At 39.4% G+C, this 19,095-nt stretch overlaps 1 protein-coding gene across 1 annotated transcript in view; it reads right to left on the reverse strand.

Annotated features, from left to right (window-relative positions):
• Nucleotides 1-15,593: 15,593 nt before the first annotated feature.
• LOC114552239 (uncharacterized) overlaps nt 15,594-19,095 on the reverse strand; it is a 47,504-nt gene continuing 44,002 nt past the window's right edge. The window contains exon 4 of the mRNA XM_028572898.1: nt 15,594-15,833. Within this exon, the coding sequence (XP_028428699.1) occupies nt 15,594-15,833 (240 nt within the window). The remainder of the gene's footprint in view (nt 15,834-19,095) is intronic.

Consider the following 19,095-nt stretch of genomic DNA (forward strand, 5'->3'; position numbering starts at 1 on the left):
TAATTGGCTAACTGACACTGATGAGATTTACTCCTTAGTTATTGAAATTTGGTATTAAATGAGAAGACATTTTTCGATACATCGATATGGAGGCAGTTCGTCGGTGCCTAAAAGTATTGAAATTTGGTACGCAGCTCTACTTATGTGTGATACTTGACACTACGTGCAATATATATAAAAAAGAAAAAAGAAAATTAAAAGATGAATAATAGTTGCAGAATACAGCAGTAGGTAGTTTTTTGTGTATATAATGAATTGGATTAAACCATTTTTGGATTTATATCCTGCCACAATTACTCATGGTAATTACATTACGGAAGAGGATTAGGGCCACTGGTGAAAAATGTATTTGAGTTCTGACTTAATTCTCAGAATTCTGATTTTATTCTCAGAATTCTGACTTTATTCGCAGAATTCTGAGTTTAAAGTCAGAATTCTGAGAATAAAGTCAGAATTCTGAACTCAAATAAAATGTTCACCAGTGGCCCTAATCCTCTTCCGTATTACATAGATAGCCATATTTTGAAATAATACAGTGTTTCTATGATAACGTGCAGGAGTCTCTCATGTTGTCTGCCTAATAGCTTCTATGGTTGTCGTTCAAATTTCCCTGCCAATTCCAGTAAACAGCTGCAGCTGTTGTGGAGCACTGGCTGCCAGTGACATTATCCAACACCTTATGTTGTATCAATAAAATATAACTGTCTCTAAACAGCTGATTTCCTAACACACAGTTGCCTACATGAGACTGCACTATCTAATAACCCTGAACACATTTGTTGCAAGCCAGACTGCTCCTTCCCACCGGAGGGACCAGTTTTGTTAACGCACCCAACCTTAATTAACACCGCGTCTCCTTCTGATGTGCATGAATCATCAAAGATGCAATCTAATACCTGGAGAAGCGCAGAGAAGCACTTTAGTCCCTCCTTTGCTCTGCGTATGCTTGTAGCACCCTTTGAAACTGTACAGTACAGCAATGCTATGTACCCTGGACCAAAGGCACTTTCTAGGAGGCTGTTCTGCGAAGTAATTGGACTAGGTTTAGACTTGTAGACAGCTATGATCAAGGTAAAAGTTAGTTTGGATAACTCTAGCGCCACCCATGACAATTGTGATTGGTTTAAAGAAATGCCAATAAACCAGAGCACGTTTTTCTCCCATCCTGGAATGCTGTGTGGACTAGCCAGACCTTCCTCTGCTCCACAGCGTGTGGATGGTTCTGGCAAAGCGAAACTAAACTGTCCCTGATAGGTGTCACGGAGCGGTTCAGACTTGGACCCAAATGCAGAATAGGCGAGGACAAGGCAGCAGTTGGTATGAAGGACTTAATAAAGAACACAGGACTAATAAAGAACACAACGAGAACTTACAAACACGTGAGCTGATGACTGTCCAAACACAGGAAAAAAAAAAACACGAACACGGAAGGCATAGGAAAAATCCAAAAACACAGAAGTAAGGGAAAAACCCCAGGAACACGGGGAAACACCAGGAACATAGTATACAGCTGGCACAGGCAGAGACTTCTCGACAAAAGTAGGATAACAAATGACGACGTGCCAACAGCAGACGCAAAAAGCAAACAGATTACATACACAAGGTAATGAGGTAATGAGGGACAGGTGACATGAGGGCTGATGAACAGGTGGAACACATCAGGACAGGGCAGAACATCGCGAAGGCCGGAAAACACACAAGGCAGGAAGTAACACGAGACATGACACAGGATAAACAGAGACTACAAAATAAAACAGGAGACTGAAGCATGAAACACAAGGAATAAGCTAGGGAAACACACCGAAAGAACAAAGAACTTGAGCAATTAAGGGAAACATTAACACAGAGAATGAAAGACAACATAAAACAGGAAACTAAATGACAGAGGGAACAATACAACATGGACTGACAACACAAAGACAGGCTGACTTGGGTGAGACCAGCAGGTAAGGACTACAGAGACACATGAGATAAACACACATGGTCAAATGAAAATAAACTTGAAGTCCAAAGACCAACTGACCTAGAGTAAGACCGTGACAACAGTTAGTAGCGTGAATGCAAAGAGAAACTTAAATTTGGAAATATCTAGAGTATTCACTGCTGCTTAATAAGTACCTGATTTTCATATTTTTGCATATTTGGACGGATCACCTTCAAATTATGCCATCAGTGTAACTTTGATGAAAGGCTTCTATGGAATTTTCAGCTGGAGCCAGAGCTCCTGCAGAGTTTACACAAGGTGGCAGAGATTGGACTTCAGAGTGCTGAGGGAAAAAAAGATGAGCGACACAGGCAGAGTTAAGGAGACAGTTTGATCGGATCTGTGTGTGTGGTTTTTAAATTTCCACTTTCTGTGTCTTTTCAGGTCCGAAAGCTAGCTGCTGGTGCAGCAAAATGGACAGAACTGAAAGAAATCTCAAATGAAAAATGACATAAACTTTTGTCCACTGGGCTCCCTGCAGGCACTGTCGTAATGTTGCAGCAGTGCATGAAAGCCTGCCAATCACTCACTAAATGCCACAGTGGAAGACATGATGAATAGTTCTTCAAAAACACCCACAATTTGCCTCTTCATGATTCAGCATGACATTTTAATCATGCAAATTGTACAAATCAAATACCCTAAAAGTAACGTTGGCAATACAGATAAAGAAAAGCTGCGCTTATGTCAGAACTCGGATGATAACTGGCGGTGGTGTGAATCCAAGTGCTAAAAGATGATAATGAGATACTTGTTTAAATTCACATAAACATCATAAGCTTTTAGCTGACATTATTATTCAGAGTGACTTGCAGTGCAGTGAGTTTAAAGGAGTAAATTAGCCTAAAATGTCTCACATCACAGGCAGCAAAGAATAAGGGTCAAAGGTCACAGTCACACTGATAATAGAGGTAACAAAGGATTACTGTGATCATGAATAATCACTCTAGATTGTTGTCCCGCTTACACACACACACACACACACACACACACACACACACACACACAAACAGCTTCAACCTTTTTGAAGTGTAATGTATTAAATGACTTTCTACACACCCCTTATCTCTGACTGCGTTTTTGTTTATCTGCCTCCTCACTGTTGCTCTCCATTTATCAGCTGCTCTGGCATTCCTGCATCCCGGGCTCGATTCCTGGATATGGATGGACACAGGTGGTCAGAGAAAGTGTCCACATGGCTGAGACCAGAGCACCATCCTGGGGCTCTGGCAGTGGCCTTGAAGGCTTATCATCTCTCCACAGAAGTGCTCTTTCATGCTTTTGATCTTGAGTGAATTAGTTTCTCTGGCTTTTCTGTTAAAAGCAATTTGTCCTCCCCCTCCCTGTCTCAGAAAATCCCAGTGGCGATGGTTATGATCAGAAACTTATGGGAGTGTCATTTCCGCTGCCGTCGTGGCTGTGACTTTGATGGACAATCTTAAGGAGGGTAGTTCATGAAATACCACTTACTGCACAAGGAAACATGCATTATCTGAGCAGTTAAACAGAACTGCTACTAACCCAACATCTTGATGTGGGTCTGGCTTGTCAGGCTATACTAATGCTATCTTTTTTGTATATCTTTGCCGATTTATTTGATTTATTTTGTTAAGGAAGAAAGTGTAATAGGTTTCAAATCCCTAAAAAAAAGAATTATAAATTCATAAATAGTGGTCTGTTGTGACCTTTTAATAGCAGTTCAGATCTTACTATTATTGCTATTTTAGCATTAGTATTTGTTGGGTCTGGCTTGTCAGGCTATACTAATGCTATCTTTTTTGTATATCTTTGCCGATTTATTTGCTATTTTACATTAAAATAGCAATAATAGTAAGATTAGAATAGTAAAAGAACACTACAATACAAGTTTTTATATAACAAAGGCTGGGCTATAACTCAGTCTTTAAGAGCCATCTACGTGACAAAAATGGTTCCCCATTTCATGAACCACCTGTCTAGTCTTTCTTTCAGGAAAAAGGTTTCTTTTCATATATGCTGCCTCTCTAGTGGAGTCAGAAAAACAGACTTTCATTATTGTACCATTATGTTTAAGATATCAGTGAAGGAGTTTTATCTTTTAGAGTCCATGGACTCTGGTGCAATGGAAGTGCATTTTCAGGATCATTCGCCGGGCTGGAACCCCGCCAGCCGCCACCAGTTCTGCCCCCGCTTACCGATGGAGGAACTGAAGTGGCAGACTCCCACCTCCCTGTTGGGAAAACTGGAGCTCGAAACAGAAGAGGCTTATGGAGCCCCGCCACTGCATCATTGGCTTTCTTCTCTGCATCAGGCGGGCTCCCTGCTCACTGCTAAGGTTTTTGTTCTCAACCATGTGAATGCTGAGTAAGCATTCTCCGAACCCAGGAGACGGACGGCACCAGTGTCCCGCTATGCACCGTTCACCATGGTCCACGGCGACACGGAAACGGAGTTCCTAGCGGCCCCAAGACTGCGGCAGAGCCTGGCCTCCATCCTGCTTCCGAAGACCATTTTTCAGCCAACAGAAGTCCACACTGCCATATCCCCGGGACCAGGTCCATGCCCACTTCACTGACCGCGTGCAGCTGTTTGCCGCCTAGGTGACTGCGGCACAGAACAACATTGCTCCGCTGTCTCCGCCATGACCGCTAAGCCTTTGGCTACCCCCCGGAGTTATATCGACATCTGGCTGCATATGTCACAGCAGACCATCTGCCTGCACAGGTCACAACTCCTAGCCAATAGCAGACGTGTGCTCTTGGACAGTCCCATTGCCCGTGGTGGGTTGTTTGGACCTCACCTTGGACAGCCACGAGCTATAGGTAGTGGAGGGGATGCGGAAACACACCTCCTGGAGAGCGGCGCCTCGGCCAAAACAGCGGCACCAAGATGCCAGCTCGAGAAGACGGCGCCCTGCAGGCTGCGGCTGCGCCTCCCCCTCCCCAAGCCCCGGCTCCAGCTCCACCGTACCGCCCTCATCCCCCGTGGCGGTATCACCCGCCAAACATTAAACCTATGCGGCCATAAAGTTCTGCAGGCGGCTCCCACCTGATCCAATCTATCCCTGAGCCGATTTGAAAACAGTGGCGTCAGTGGCAGTGACAGTGACGGGGTGCTGGGAACGCATGTCTCACATTAAAACCAGTGAGGAAGAGTCCGACATACTCATACTCGACATACATTTTGAAGTGTATTACCTTGTCTCTAACTCATTTTAAACCTTAAAATTACTTAAATATTACCAGTTCTTCTGTAATTACAATATCCATCTCTTTCCTCAGGTATTTTCAATGAATTTTTACACTACAATAACAATAGTATAGCAGTGTAGTATCCATACCTACAGTCTCAACCTAAAGTATCAAGACTGTAATGGCCACAATACCAGTACCGAGTCTTTTTTTTAGACTAACGTCAGTGGGATTAATACCAAAATGAACGGTGTCTCATGGGATATCACATTCTGGGCACATGGAATAGTGCATACACTCTTTGCTTCTCTGCTGCTTTTGTGTGAATGTGCATAGTCACCTCATTAGTTAAGAGAATCCATTTACCATAAAAAGCTGTCTTGTGTTTTAACAAGCATGTGATCAAGTTATTAACCGAAAATACCTTGTAGCAAAAAATAATGTGGAAAATCACTCAGAGGTAATGCAATTAGATTAAGAAGTAGCCTATTATTGATGTGTTGCACCGTTGAAAAGAAACAACTCCGTCTTCTTTGTTGTTGTGTGTTTGTTGTTGTATAGTTTAAATGCAGCAGCCGGGTATGACAGCGCTGTATGCACCAACTCAATACAACTTCAGTCACGCACACTGATATGCTATCAGTGTCACTCAGAATTGTCGTACTTCAACATCAGCATATTAACAATGAAGGAAGATGAACAATGAATAAAGTTGCGTAACATCTTTGTAGCTTGGTAAATAATATTTTCTTTTCATTTTTATCCTCATGACATTTGTATATCTTAATTTGTATGTATTGATATTGTATATACAGATGCAATCATCTCATGACACATTATTCCCCCCTACATGATAGTGCAACAGTCACTGTTAGTCACAAAAGTGTCTGTATAGGTATTGATGACGATGATGTCATAGTTTTCCTGTAAGCATGGATGCATCAAAACAAGCACGCGTCATCAACAAAGCTAAGATAGTTCAACAGAAGTTGGACTAAATGTTCATACATATGCTGTCCATACTAGGTTTAGTGGGGGGAACAAAACCCTGAAACAGATTGACAGACTGACATGATTACCTAAGCAATTGGTAATTGTCAGATAATCCAATCCATTACTGTCTGTTGCTGTGATGAAAAACAGTTTTTCAAGTTCCTTCAGCATTGTGTGCATCATTGTGTTTTATTGCATGGTGAAAAGGTTTTTTCTGCGATCCTCGGGAGGAACTTTCATTTCTTGCAGAAGAGGCCTTGCTCCACTAATGTGAAAAAGAGACTGTATATTTAACTTGTCTGCTTCTGTGCTTTCTCCCTCCAGGCCAAAAAATATTCATTATTTGGCTTGTCATATCAAATGAATTCCCCCGACAAGATAGGAGGACCACTTCTAAATATGAATCAGTTTGCAAAAACTTGAGTCACAGTATCAATAAACTTCAGCCAAAGTTGGCCGACCAGAGCTGCTCTCCCAACCCTAAGTGATTAGGAAAAGGAGAAGGGATTTACTCTAGGGATTGGGTATGATGTATAGCAGGAGGGATAATGCTTATTAGTTGTGGCCACTGTGAGGAAAGGGCCCATCTCCCTCTGCTGAGGAGTGTCACATGGAATTTGTTTCCATTTGCGCAAGGCAGCGAATCAGTCAATTTCATCTGTTTCCCTTTCCTCTTCTATGCATCCCAATGAGCTTAACACAATGTTAAAATATGGCAGATAGCTGATGAGAAAAAATGAGAGCAATGCCCATCTGAGCTGCTGCTTCTGTACTGCCTGTCCCTGTTTCCTGCATCCACAGACGAGCTGCATCGATTCTGACTGCTAGTAAATCTACAGTATGATACATTAAAGGCAGGGAAGATGCTCATTCAGCTAAGTCTCGTACCCGGAATGGGTTAGAGTATGCGCAGCAGGGGCATTTCATTGGTTCTTTCCAAGCGGACCACAAGGCAGTGATTGGTTGGCGTTTTTACAGGATTACAGCAGCTACAGATGACTGATCTTTTTTGATCCTTTTTCAGAGTCCAAAACGTATATATTGCTGTCGGGGTGTGAAGACCATTTCAAAGAATGTATTAAAAAGTGCATATTGGAAATAGTTAACAACCCTGCCTTTATATTCCACACACACATGCACGCATGCACGCATGCATGCACACACAAACAGATGCTTTTAATATGCTTGTCTGAAAGGTCAAGTGTTCAATGGGAATTGCCTTGTCCAACTTATTGGAGAATGTAATGAGATGGAATTGTTTATGTATCCGCTAAACACTTGTCACAATTGATGGTTCATTTCAGGTTCATTTAATATGCTCCTGGTCACTTCCATCTTTGATTCTGGGTGTGACAGAGATCTCTTTTAAGCCTGTACACACAGTGGAGCCCGACAGTGCAATTGGTCACAGACATGTTGCGGGTGTGCTGATAATTCCCATACAGCTTGCCGGAGCTTAGTTTCCCTCTTTGCTATGCCGCCTCGTGTGGTAACCAGGGAGCTTGTTAGAAAGCCGAGATACAGGAAGAGGTGGACAAAATAGCTGGAAACGGTCCTTGCCAGGAAAAAAAAACAGTTTTTTTTCTGGCAATTTGTCATTTGTCATTTGTTCAAAAGAATAAAATTAAGAATGTTTTGATAAGAACATCCTGGAAACTGTACTTTGACTGTGTGACACTTCTAGTGTGTAGTACTGTACAATCAAATTACTCTCTTCAAAGTGGGTGGTGGGTGTTGAGTGAAGATCCATGATGGGTCTTAAAGCATATAAAGCATCTGACTCTGCCACTGGAGACCCCTGTCCCCATCCTGTCTTCTCCCAACAGTTTAGGTTCGCTCAACCTCCTCTAACCTTACAGAGGAAGTGTGCTGATTTTACAGATAAAAGTTGGTCTTGAAAATTACTACTGCATATTTGAAGGAAATTGTTGTGTGATAATTGCCTCAAGTGATGTCACTTGGGGGGGGTGGTGTTAGAAAGAAGTGATCTCACCAGACCTCTGAAGCCTGTCCCCCGTCTCTGCTTGAGGCTAGCAGCTCGAGGCTACTACGAGCTGCTACAAGCATGACAAACACTAAATCTCCAACTGAACTGTCTGCAGTTATGTTGCATTGTGGGTAATGTTGCCACCAGGTTTTAACAAGGAAGAAGAATTCATAAGATACAATTATTTTTTATTTTTTAATATCTCTGGTTCTACTGTATCGATGTTTGAAACAAAAAAAACTGTATCTGTAGCTGTAAAGTGCTCTTTTAATCCTAGAGGTAGCAGATCAAAAATCTCAAACCTCACTTAACCCCCAACCCTCACATTAAACATACCCAAAACGCAATCTGGTTTTCATCAGGTTTTCATCAGCTATAAATCATTTGTGTAACAGTCATATGCATTCTGGAAGGCTGTTGCAAAAAAACGCTCATATGCAAGCTACTTGCAAATAGCTTGTATTATCATTTAGGGTGGATGACTTGTTGATAGGCCTGCATATCAAGAGCTACTGTACAGTAATTGGTGTTACTACAGTCTGTGCATTTACATGCTGTATCTGTCTCTGTGATGCTTTTCATGTGTCACTGAGGTGTTGATCCGCTCTACAGTTATTTCTGAGGCTGTAGATTGTGGTGTTGTATCAGATTGCATATTGTATGTTCCTGTTATTCTGTCCAATTATTACTTTGAAGATCTTTTTTTTTTTTTTTTAAGCAACACACCTGCATTGGTTACACCAGTGGTTACTCAAAGTGGGGTCCCGGGACCCCCAGGGGTCCTAGAGGGGGTTGCAGGGAGACCCTAGCACAAACTCCAAAATTCCATCTATAAGTAACACAGAATGTATGACTATTTTGGTTATGGGTTTCATACTCTTTCTGTAATAAAACATCTAAAAGCAAATATTATTTTAGGTGGGGAATCCTGGGACGAAATCTTAATTAAATTGGGGTCCGTGGTCTAATTTGTGTCAGTTTAGGGCTCCTTGATTTAAACAAGTTTGGGGAATACTGGGTTAACACCTGAAGCCACTGGAGAATTTGAAATTAAAGTCGGCATTTGCCTTAGACCTTTGTCTGTGACATACAAAAGCTAATCTACCTGCAAAACTAGGCTCTGTTCTAATGTCATACTGCAATTGATATTACTGAAGTCTGTATTGCTGAAATATCTGTTACACAGATATTAGAAAGACAAAGCAAATTAGGGAAGAACAAAAGAGGAGCACAGCAGCATGTTACATAAAAGTGACAAAGAGGATTGGTTCCAGGAGATTTCACCCAATCCAATCATGTGGGCTTTTCTGGATGAGTTCTCAAGCGATTCTTGCATCTCTCAGGAGAAAGCACTCAAGCTAACCTGTCCTTCAGTAATGAGCTTTTTCGTTTGTTACAAGTATGATATTCTGCAAGATTCTGTAGTTTGTACTGCCCACACAGACAGACTTACAACAACAGCACTGAATGGTTCTGACAGAATATGGGATATTTTGCATGCACAAAAAAGTACTAAATAATTTAACATGAACACCGTCAAATTTGCAATAAAGACTTACAATAGAAAACATATTTAAGTATTTATTAAGTATTTAGACATGGTTCCTAATACGTTTAACGCTATTCCATTGGACATTTAGCCAGGAAACAAACACATATTGTCACATCCAGCTCCCGCTCTTATTTTTTCTGTTGGTTTTCATGGACTTCCTGTTTTATTTGAAATTCACTGTTTGTCTGTATTGTCTTCCTGTTTTTTTTTTTATTTCCCGCCTTTTGTGATTACCTGTCCCCGCCTTAATGTTATTCACCTGTGTGTAGTTGTCTTCCCATCCCCCGTGTATATATTCCCCCCTTGTTTTACTTGTTCCCTGCCAGATTGTTGTAGGAACTCGTGTCTCTCTTTCTAGCATTATTTCCTAGTGTATGCTTCCAGTGTCACCAAACCTTTTGTTTGTACTCCTGACCACATCTTCTGCCTGTAGATTTTGTACTTTTGTCTGCATTTGTTCATTGAGCAATAACCGTTCCTACCTTTACTCCAAGTTCCGAGTCGTGCATTTGAGTCCGCCATTGTACCCTAACACTTATGGCATACAATAACAAAAACATTATTCCTCAAAGTATTATTAGATTGTGAGTTAAATATTTTTATGTGTCAATTGTCTCTTGATTGTCTTATTGGCTATAATATAAAAATGCTTTTTGCATGTTTAAGCTAATTTGCATGTTCTTCAATTCAAAAATATCACATTACTGTTGATAATCCAAAGCATCATTTTTTCTCCCCAATTTACTCCTTCCAGGCAGCCACTGATTAATGCTAATTTTAATGTAATAGCATTGACTTGATTTGTATGGCTCAAAAAGGAAAGAAGGCTCAAATTCAAAATAATTATAATAGAGATTACCCAATGCCCCTAAAAAACAGTGGGCTGGGATTGTGGTACCGTGGCCACAGAAAGACCTGGGACCCAAAAACCCGTTTTGCCTGACACACGCAGAAATGGCTGTAAAACTATCAAGAAATTATTACTATTATTACCACAGTTTGAACCATGAGGTCTAAAAGCCACAACGATCCGTATATATTATTCTAGTACCATTCATGTGTGCAGGGAGTCAGCCAGTGACAGACACTAATAACCATCAGGGTACCAAAGGCAAGGAGCAGTAGAGTCTTTTGAAAACATCTTTTTGGAAATCAGCTTTCAGTGGTATAAAAAGGCCAAAATGTTTGAAGGTGCAACATTCTGCAATTTTTGTGTGAAAATGGCTAAATCTAAAAAGAATTTTAACAGAGAGAGAGAGTGTGTGACCCACCCACACTAACACACACACTCTGAACATACACACGAATGTGTGTACACACACACACACACACACAAAAACATCCATAAAATATCTGTACATATGTAAATTGATTTAAATTAGTGTTGTGTTAATGTTCATATAACTGTTTATTGTGTTCTGTCCAATTATTTGGGCAAATTGTATGTTGATGCTTTGGCAACACTGTTATTGAAACTTGTATGCCAATAAAGAACTGAATTAAATTGAGATATGAAGAGAAAGAAAGAGAGAGAGAGAGAGAGAGAGAGAGAGAGAGAGAGAGAGAGTTTTTCTTTGAACGTGTGTGTTGCTCAGGAAATATTCATTAACTTTTGTAGTAGGATGTTTACGGTGTTTCTGGGCATAAAATATCTTCGGCATGCAGGTCTGACTTTGCCTGGCTCTGTTCCTGGGGGCTTGCTGCAGGCTACACATTCTCTGACAGCCAATCAGATCACCTCTGGCTTTGGCCAACAACTGGCTGCAGCTGATCACACTGTTAGAGTATGACTGGTCATAGTGTGATTAATTAGCAAGCTAACAGAAAGTAGTTTGTTGACATAGCTAACTCTTATTAATGGGAATGCAGCTAGCAGCTAATTCTAAGCTAGCCAACTAAATATGTTGACATGATTTCAATATGTGCAATCCCACAATATGTTATAACGTAATTTAAATTTTGTTATGCACTAACTGCTCAGCACCAAACAGCACAGCATTATAGTTATTTAATAATTATAATAATTACTGTATATGATAATACAACCAATACACTTAATTCAAGAAAATACTCTAAACAGCTATAAAACCCGTAAAGGTCCTGGCAGAAAGCAATGCATACGGATGTGGTCTAATGAGGTCCAGTTCCAGGAATGCACTAATATTTTGTTGGTAGTACCAGTTTGCAACAATTATAAGTTAACACTAAGTTGTAAACACTTCAAACGGAAAACGAGCCATATTTCAGGAAATAAACTTGTCCATGATTCTTCTTCCAGCTAACAGCGGGGTCTGTGAGCAACGCCGGCCGGCGAGCTGGCGATCCCGGCGATCCAGGCCGCAACCAGCCTGGAGCTTCTCAAGTCCAACAACATCGGAGCAAATGTGCAATTGGCCATACATTTTTGTAAAACTGCCCATATTCAAACTCTACACACTTGATTTCTCGCATAAAAAAGTCTCAGAAGTGAATTTAGTGGTGAAACAGCAGACGAAAATTGTAAAAAGTTTCCAGTTGTTGGCTGCTGCAAACTCCCGATCTAGATTCTAGAATCGATTGCTTTTTTACAATTTTCACAGACCTCACTGTCAGCTGGAAGTCACTCAATGGAATCATGGACAAGTTTATTTCCTGAAATATGGCTAATTTTCCGTTTGAACACATTGTCATCAATGGTTTAAAATGACCCATTTTTCAAATTTGGATATCGTTTCAAAATCGGAAATCAAATGAACGGAAAAGTACGCAGGTCCAGTTAGAGTAACTACATGAAAACTTCACTGTTGTTGCATGAAATATCGTTTGTGTTTAGCCTAACATTTGAAAAGATGAATCTTAAAATGTCAAAGGGCAATTGCCAAATTCAGTTTAAGCATTTATATTTAAGCTTTGCATTTTAAATTTGACTTTTTGCATTTCAACTTTGCTTTTTCAGTTTCCTTTTTCTTTTTTAAATTCAGTTATGGCTTGATTAAAATAATATTTTTAATTTGATCTCGCTTCATTTTCTCTTTGGACTTTCAATTTGAATTATGAATAAATATATCCTCCATATTACTCAAGTATTGCATTCAAGTACTTTAAACAAGAGTGATACTTACATACTTTTACTTAAGTAACATTTTCAATGCAGGTCTTTTTACTTGTAAAAGAGTATTTTTACAGTGTGGTATTAGTACTTTTACTTAAGTAAAGGATCTGAATACTTCCTTCACTACTGCTGATGAGAGGCGCTGGACATAGAGGGGAGAAGAAGAGGTCTCACTCTACTTCACATTCTACGTCCTGCAGCTTTAATGCAGCTTGAGACATGCATACATGTGTTGACAATAGAATTACAAGCACTATAACATGGGTAGTTTGTGAAGTTTAATGTTAAACTGCATGACTTTTTGTTCTTTTTTTCACACATTGGATACATTGTTAATATTTACATCAAACAGAAATCAAAATGTAATAATAAAAAAAAAACAGGTTACATTGTTTCACGTCTTTTCATTATTTCAGCAACAAAAAGAGCTCATAACCCCCTAATAATTATTCAGGTATTATCCTTTCACAAATGTACAATACATGTCAAAAGAAATGTGCTCTATTTATATGTATAGGTTTAAAAAAATAAAAAAAATAAATGTGACAGTCTTACAAAACACAAAACAACAAGGGTGACAACAAACATGGCGATAATCTTCAGGACATTCAAAATAATGAAATGTGTCTGAAAACATAAGTATTTGACAGTGAAAAATGAATACATGTAAATGCCATTTTCAGCATGCTTTGCAGCAAGTAGCAGCACTTACACATAATAAGAATGATAAGAACAATAATAATAATAATAATAATAATAATAATAATAATAATAATAATTATAATTATAATAATAATAATAATAATAATAATAATAATAATGAAAAAGGAAGGATCTCATGAATAGTAAATGTGTCACAAAAAGACAAAGTAGTGTTTCAGTGTTTTTTCACACAGCAGTTACAGTAACTCCGTCAGCGGTTTGAACACCGGACCACTGCTTAAACTAAACGCTAGCACACGTATCGAGCCAATGCGAGACAACAAGGTGAGCACGGGAGAAAGTCTCACACATTTTACTCTATCGCATTAACCATCATTAAGAGTAAACACTAAATTACCTTCAACACCTCAAGGATTTGTATTTTCACATTGAGCACTAACACAAGTATTTTCTTATCTTTATTTATTTTTTTTTTTCTCCAAACATACATTAATCTGACATGTCAAAAAATGTGAACTTTCAATTGACGCATGTTTGCTGTGTCTAGAGGGCTTGTGTGTAGGAGGCAGTATCCTGAAAATTGGCTCGTCAAGCACATTAGCTTATGTATGGTTTGAAATGAACAGTCAGTGTAAAATGGACTCTGGAAATAAGCGGAGTGCTATCGCATATATTACTAAGCATTCTATAAAAAAATACAGTAGCAAGCTTTTTTCTCTTCAGTGTTCCTTAGACTGATTTGAAACTATTTAGGCTATATTAGTACAACTCATATAAAAAAAAATAGATATTTAAATATGTTAAACGTGTGGGCTGTCCTATGAAAAAGATTTCCCTTTTAGGTATGAGTAGAACTATTTGAACAGTTTTTCCCCCCCAGGACAACCCAAGTATATGTGATTGTCTTCACCTAGTGCACCTGCATAAAGAACGACTCCTATTGGTTTTAGAACTCCACAAAAACACACGGGACCCACAATGCAATGGACCTCAAACCAACCTCCATGAGGAACTTAGGTTTTCACATACAGTTATGGAAAATAGCCATATGGCAAGCCATGATGTAAACTGGGAAAGTGTTGCACATTGCCAATCAACTATGTTTACTTCCCATTAAACAAGGTAGTAGCAAATGGACACAAACGGAATGAAACTATATGTCTTTGGCAGCTACTGTTAATAATAATAATAATAATAATAATAATAATAATAATAATAATAATAATAATAATAATAATAATAATAACAACCTGGATGGATAGATAATTGTACATGGAGGAATATCAGAAAGTAAATACTGTTGGATCTCAAGCCCTTTGTTTTTCTTGGTAGCTAATGATAACATTTGCTTCTAATAGTCCGAAATATCCAGTCAAACTCCATAACAGCAAAGCTATTATGGAAAGTAATGAAGGATTCAGTTGAGAGACTGCCAATTCACATCTTCACATAACAACCCTATCACTAACGGTCATTAAAGGGGTAGTTCATGTCATTATAGATTGATAATTAGCTTTACAAATGGCAAATTCTTTTTTTTTTTTTTTTTTTTTTTCAACAGAACACAGCCGATCACACGCACACAACAGTATATGACTTTCAAAGAAGCAAGCATTTGATTGACAGACAAACAGAAAACGAACATAAGAAGCACGTCGCTATAAAAGGTCACTACCACCGTAGGAAATGTAAAAAAAATGATAAAAATAAAAGAAGAACAACAACAAAATAACATCTTCTTCAATGACATACTCTGTACACGGTTTAGACGATTGGCAAAAAAAAAGTAAATAAAAAAAGCCACGTATTGAAAAGTGAGGGAATCAATCAAAAACAAACAGGATCAGTGGGCACGGGTGAGGGGTGAAGGGTGCTGGGGGAGGGTAGTGTTGGCTACGCTAAAATCACAGGGTGAGCAGGGGTCCCACATACAGCCTCAGTGGATCGAGCGGTGCACAAATACACAGGGGATTGAGGGCCACACATTATTTTCATCATGGCAGGGGGAAAGCCCACATGTGGTTTAAGCTTTTAGAACAAACAGAAGCAGAGTGGGAATGGATGAACATCTGTTCAGCAGAGCTTTGTTTTCCATGAAGCGTTTGCTGCACTATCATGTCGCCTCTTGCAGAGCTGAGAGTAATGCGGGCGTGTCACACGGATTGCTCCTTGGGGAACGTGAACGGGGCTCGAGGGTCGGGGGCCGGGAAGCTGGTGTTGGAGTACGTGGGCTCGTTGGGTGGTTGCTGCGTGTAGGCGTGCTGGGGCAGGAAAGTAACGGGAGGGTAGGCCGGAGCGGGCTGAGACTCGGGGAAGTGTTCCATGTTGCAGACGCGCTGGTAGCTCATGTATTCGGCTGGGTTCAACAGCTCTTCTGGAAGCCTCCCAGAGTCCTGCAAGGAGAAGACAGGAGGAGGAAAAAAAGAAGACAATACTGCAGGGTCAAAGAGTTTTCTCAGTCGGAGGAAGGTTGGCCAAAGCCGAAATGGAGCGTCATCACATCAGTACTTTACAGTGCACAGCAGAACAGTGAGTATTTTATACACACAGGTTCATTAAGCGGTTTACTTAACAGACATCAGAAACACTATTTGGCAATGTCACATTTCAGTAGTATTTTCCTACTGATTAAAGGTGCTGTGGGGAGGATTGCGAAGATCCAGGACTTAGCCAAAGAATTTGAACATCTACAACTTCTCAGTCCCTCCCCCCCTTTCTGCTAAAGCCCAAACGGTCTTCTAAGCCCCTAACCCCACAAGGGAGAATGAATGCGTGTGCATGAGAAGTGATTGACACACAGTTAGATACCCCCCCTGGCCCTGATTGGTGCATCTGAACAGGGAGCGGTGGATTTTTGCAAATCGCACTACAGGCTGTAGGTGGTGCCAGAGGAGCTGGATTTTTTTTTTTATTACCTGCTTCATGTAGTTCTACTGGAACATAAGGTCAGTTTCAGCAAATATGACAAAAAGTTAGTTTTATAAGTCTTACCTACTGCATCTTTAACAGTATACAAACCATCATTTTAATACATATTTATGCATATGTTTCTGCGCCGCAAAAAGGGTTGGATTAACTAATATCTGTATTCAGGTTTGTTTTTATACTGCTTTGAGTTCTTAAAATAATATTGTTCGTGTGCAAACATCTGTATTAACTTGTTAAAAAATTGGGATTTATAGTCACACATTTCTAATTTTATATTCACAGTAAAGGAAAATTGTGGGAGCAGTCCATTCATTACAGGACCAGATGTACTATTAAATATGCCTGATGTGCATTACTGGCCACTAACTCTTGCTCACTGAGGGCCCCATTTCCATGAATCAGAAAGGTGCAGATACAGATGGTGGGGCAGACTGGTTTAGGCCAGCTGGAGTTTTGGTAATGTGGCTCTGCAGTGGGGAGAGGGGTTGCATACAGAAAACAGTGGAGGTGTTTGGTTCAAGGCTTGTGTCAGTTATCAAGCATTAAATCATCTGGATTTGAATCTGGATGTTGCAACTGACGTCAAATAATGAAGCTACAAAACATTTATCACTTGCCTGTATTTGTTTGACTGAACAAATTTAAATGATTGCATTAACTTTAGCTCTCATGACTCAAATGATGCCAACTGTTAATACTTGGAGTAAAACTGTCTTTTTTAAAAAGGCATTCCAGCAATTTAGCATTATTTGGACTCACAAAACGAATGATCAAAATCAATGCAGCAGAGGCACTGACTTTATGTCCCTAATATGGATCAAAGTCCAAAAGCACTGGATCCTACAATTCCCATAATGCAACTCAATGACATCGTTTTGATGTCCCACATCTATCACACCCCAAGTTTGTAACGTAGGCTTTCTTATAATTGTAAAACTCAAGCCCAATCCAAAATGACTCTGATGATGACATCTGGGTCATTTTCTTATACTATAAAAAGCTCACCCCAGAGCAGGGTTATTATAGTAAACTAAAACTAAAATTGATATATATTATGAGAAAACTAAAACCTTCAAGAAAACTAAAGCTGACCTGAAACTATATAGCAAGGTTAAAAAGCTAGTAAAATAAAAAAAAAATGAATCATTTCAATTTTAGTTGTTTAGCTATAATATATCTCTACTGGAAAAAAAAGGCAGCATGAATTTCTGTCAACTCTCGTGACGTTAAACCATAGAAAGCGAAAGGACCTGACATGAGATGGCGGTGCTGTAACTGCTTTACATCAGACACAGAGTGCAAAGATTAAACGTTAAACATCATGGTTATTCTCCAACCATGTATTTTGTATATATGTGTAGCTCAGTGTACCCATGTAGTTAATACATTATGATGTTTTATTATAAATGAAACTAGCCAACAATATAACAGCCTACAAGTCCAGCTGAAATGATTGGACCATCAAACACAAAACTGTTTGCATTGTTTCCAGATTGCGGATAAAACATGTTTTTCTTAAAAAAAAAGGTTGATTTCATCCGGACTTATAGCTTTTACAGAAGCAGAAACTTTCGTTATCGTGGATGGTTTAGACATTATGGCTAATAATCAAAATCCTTATGCAGAAAATCTATGGGATTTTTACTTCCAGAACCACACTGTTGAGCCCTACTATCTGACTGTTTATCTTTTAGAATTCAAAAGCAATGCTTCTAGTGCTTCGTGAAGGTTTATAATGGCTGGAAGATCGTTCATGGAGCTGTGTACACTGTGTCCTCAGGATGTCAGGCAGCATGCTGATGGCCTTGTATAAACTTGAAATGTAGTCATCCAGCTGTGACTTGGAGTTCTGTGTTAGAGTCAACAAGTCTGTAGAAAAGTACCAAGGTTGTATTTGTTTTGCATCATTCAGTGCTAGCAGTGCAAGTTTTTAATCAAGGTACTGGCACTGGATGAGGAATGCTAAAACTGTGTTGTGCTTTGTAAGTGCACATCACACTCATATTGCTACATTATTTGAATCCACTGAAAGAAAAGGCAATCATGCATTCCACCTGTGGTGACATGTACTGGTTAGATTTGGCTTAATGAATAATTACTGAGAATCCCTTTACCGAATTAAAAAGTATGCACCAACATGTGCTTTTGGTGGGTGGAGAGTCAAGTTAGTTGTATTTTGCTATTCAATGTGTATTGACACTGCTATCCAGAATGCTCCCCGCTCATTCCAACAGAAAGGATATTATTCTGTAGCAAAACCCAAACACAATGCAGGGCAGAAACAAAAGGGCCTTTGTGGCAGTTTAAGGTCACTGATCTTGATCTGCACAAACATGAATATAGTGCCTTCAGCCCTAAACTGTTTTATGTGTTGATTCCAGTGCTTGGCTGGTTGAAAACATGAAGAGTCTGGCTTTTGAACAACATTAGGGCATTAGGGTTATTTGCAGGGTCTCCCAAATAATATTTAGGGCCAAACCTGTCCAGAATTAAATCCCCCATCTCCCCCAAATTAAAAATCACTGCAAGAAAATGCTGCATTCAATATGTTTTTTAGCAGTTTCCCTCTTATGGACATTGTGTGCACATTAGTGATAAAAGAAAAGACAAGACTTGATAATAATAATGATAAATAGTATTTTAATTGTTGTTATTGCTCTCTGTAAATTATAGAGTGTGGTCTAGACCTACTCTATCTGTAAAGTGTCCTGAGATATATATAAAATT

This window comes from Perca flavescens, chromosome 3 (genome assembly GCF_004354835.1).
Source record: "Perca flavescens isolate YP-PL-M2 chromosome 3, PFLA_1.0, whole genome shotgun sequence".
Classification (NCBI taxonomy): Eukaryota; Metazoa; Chordata; class Actinopteri; order Perciformes; family Percidae; genus Perca; species Perca flavescens.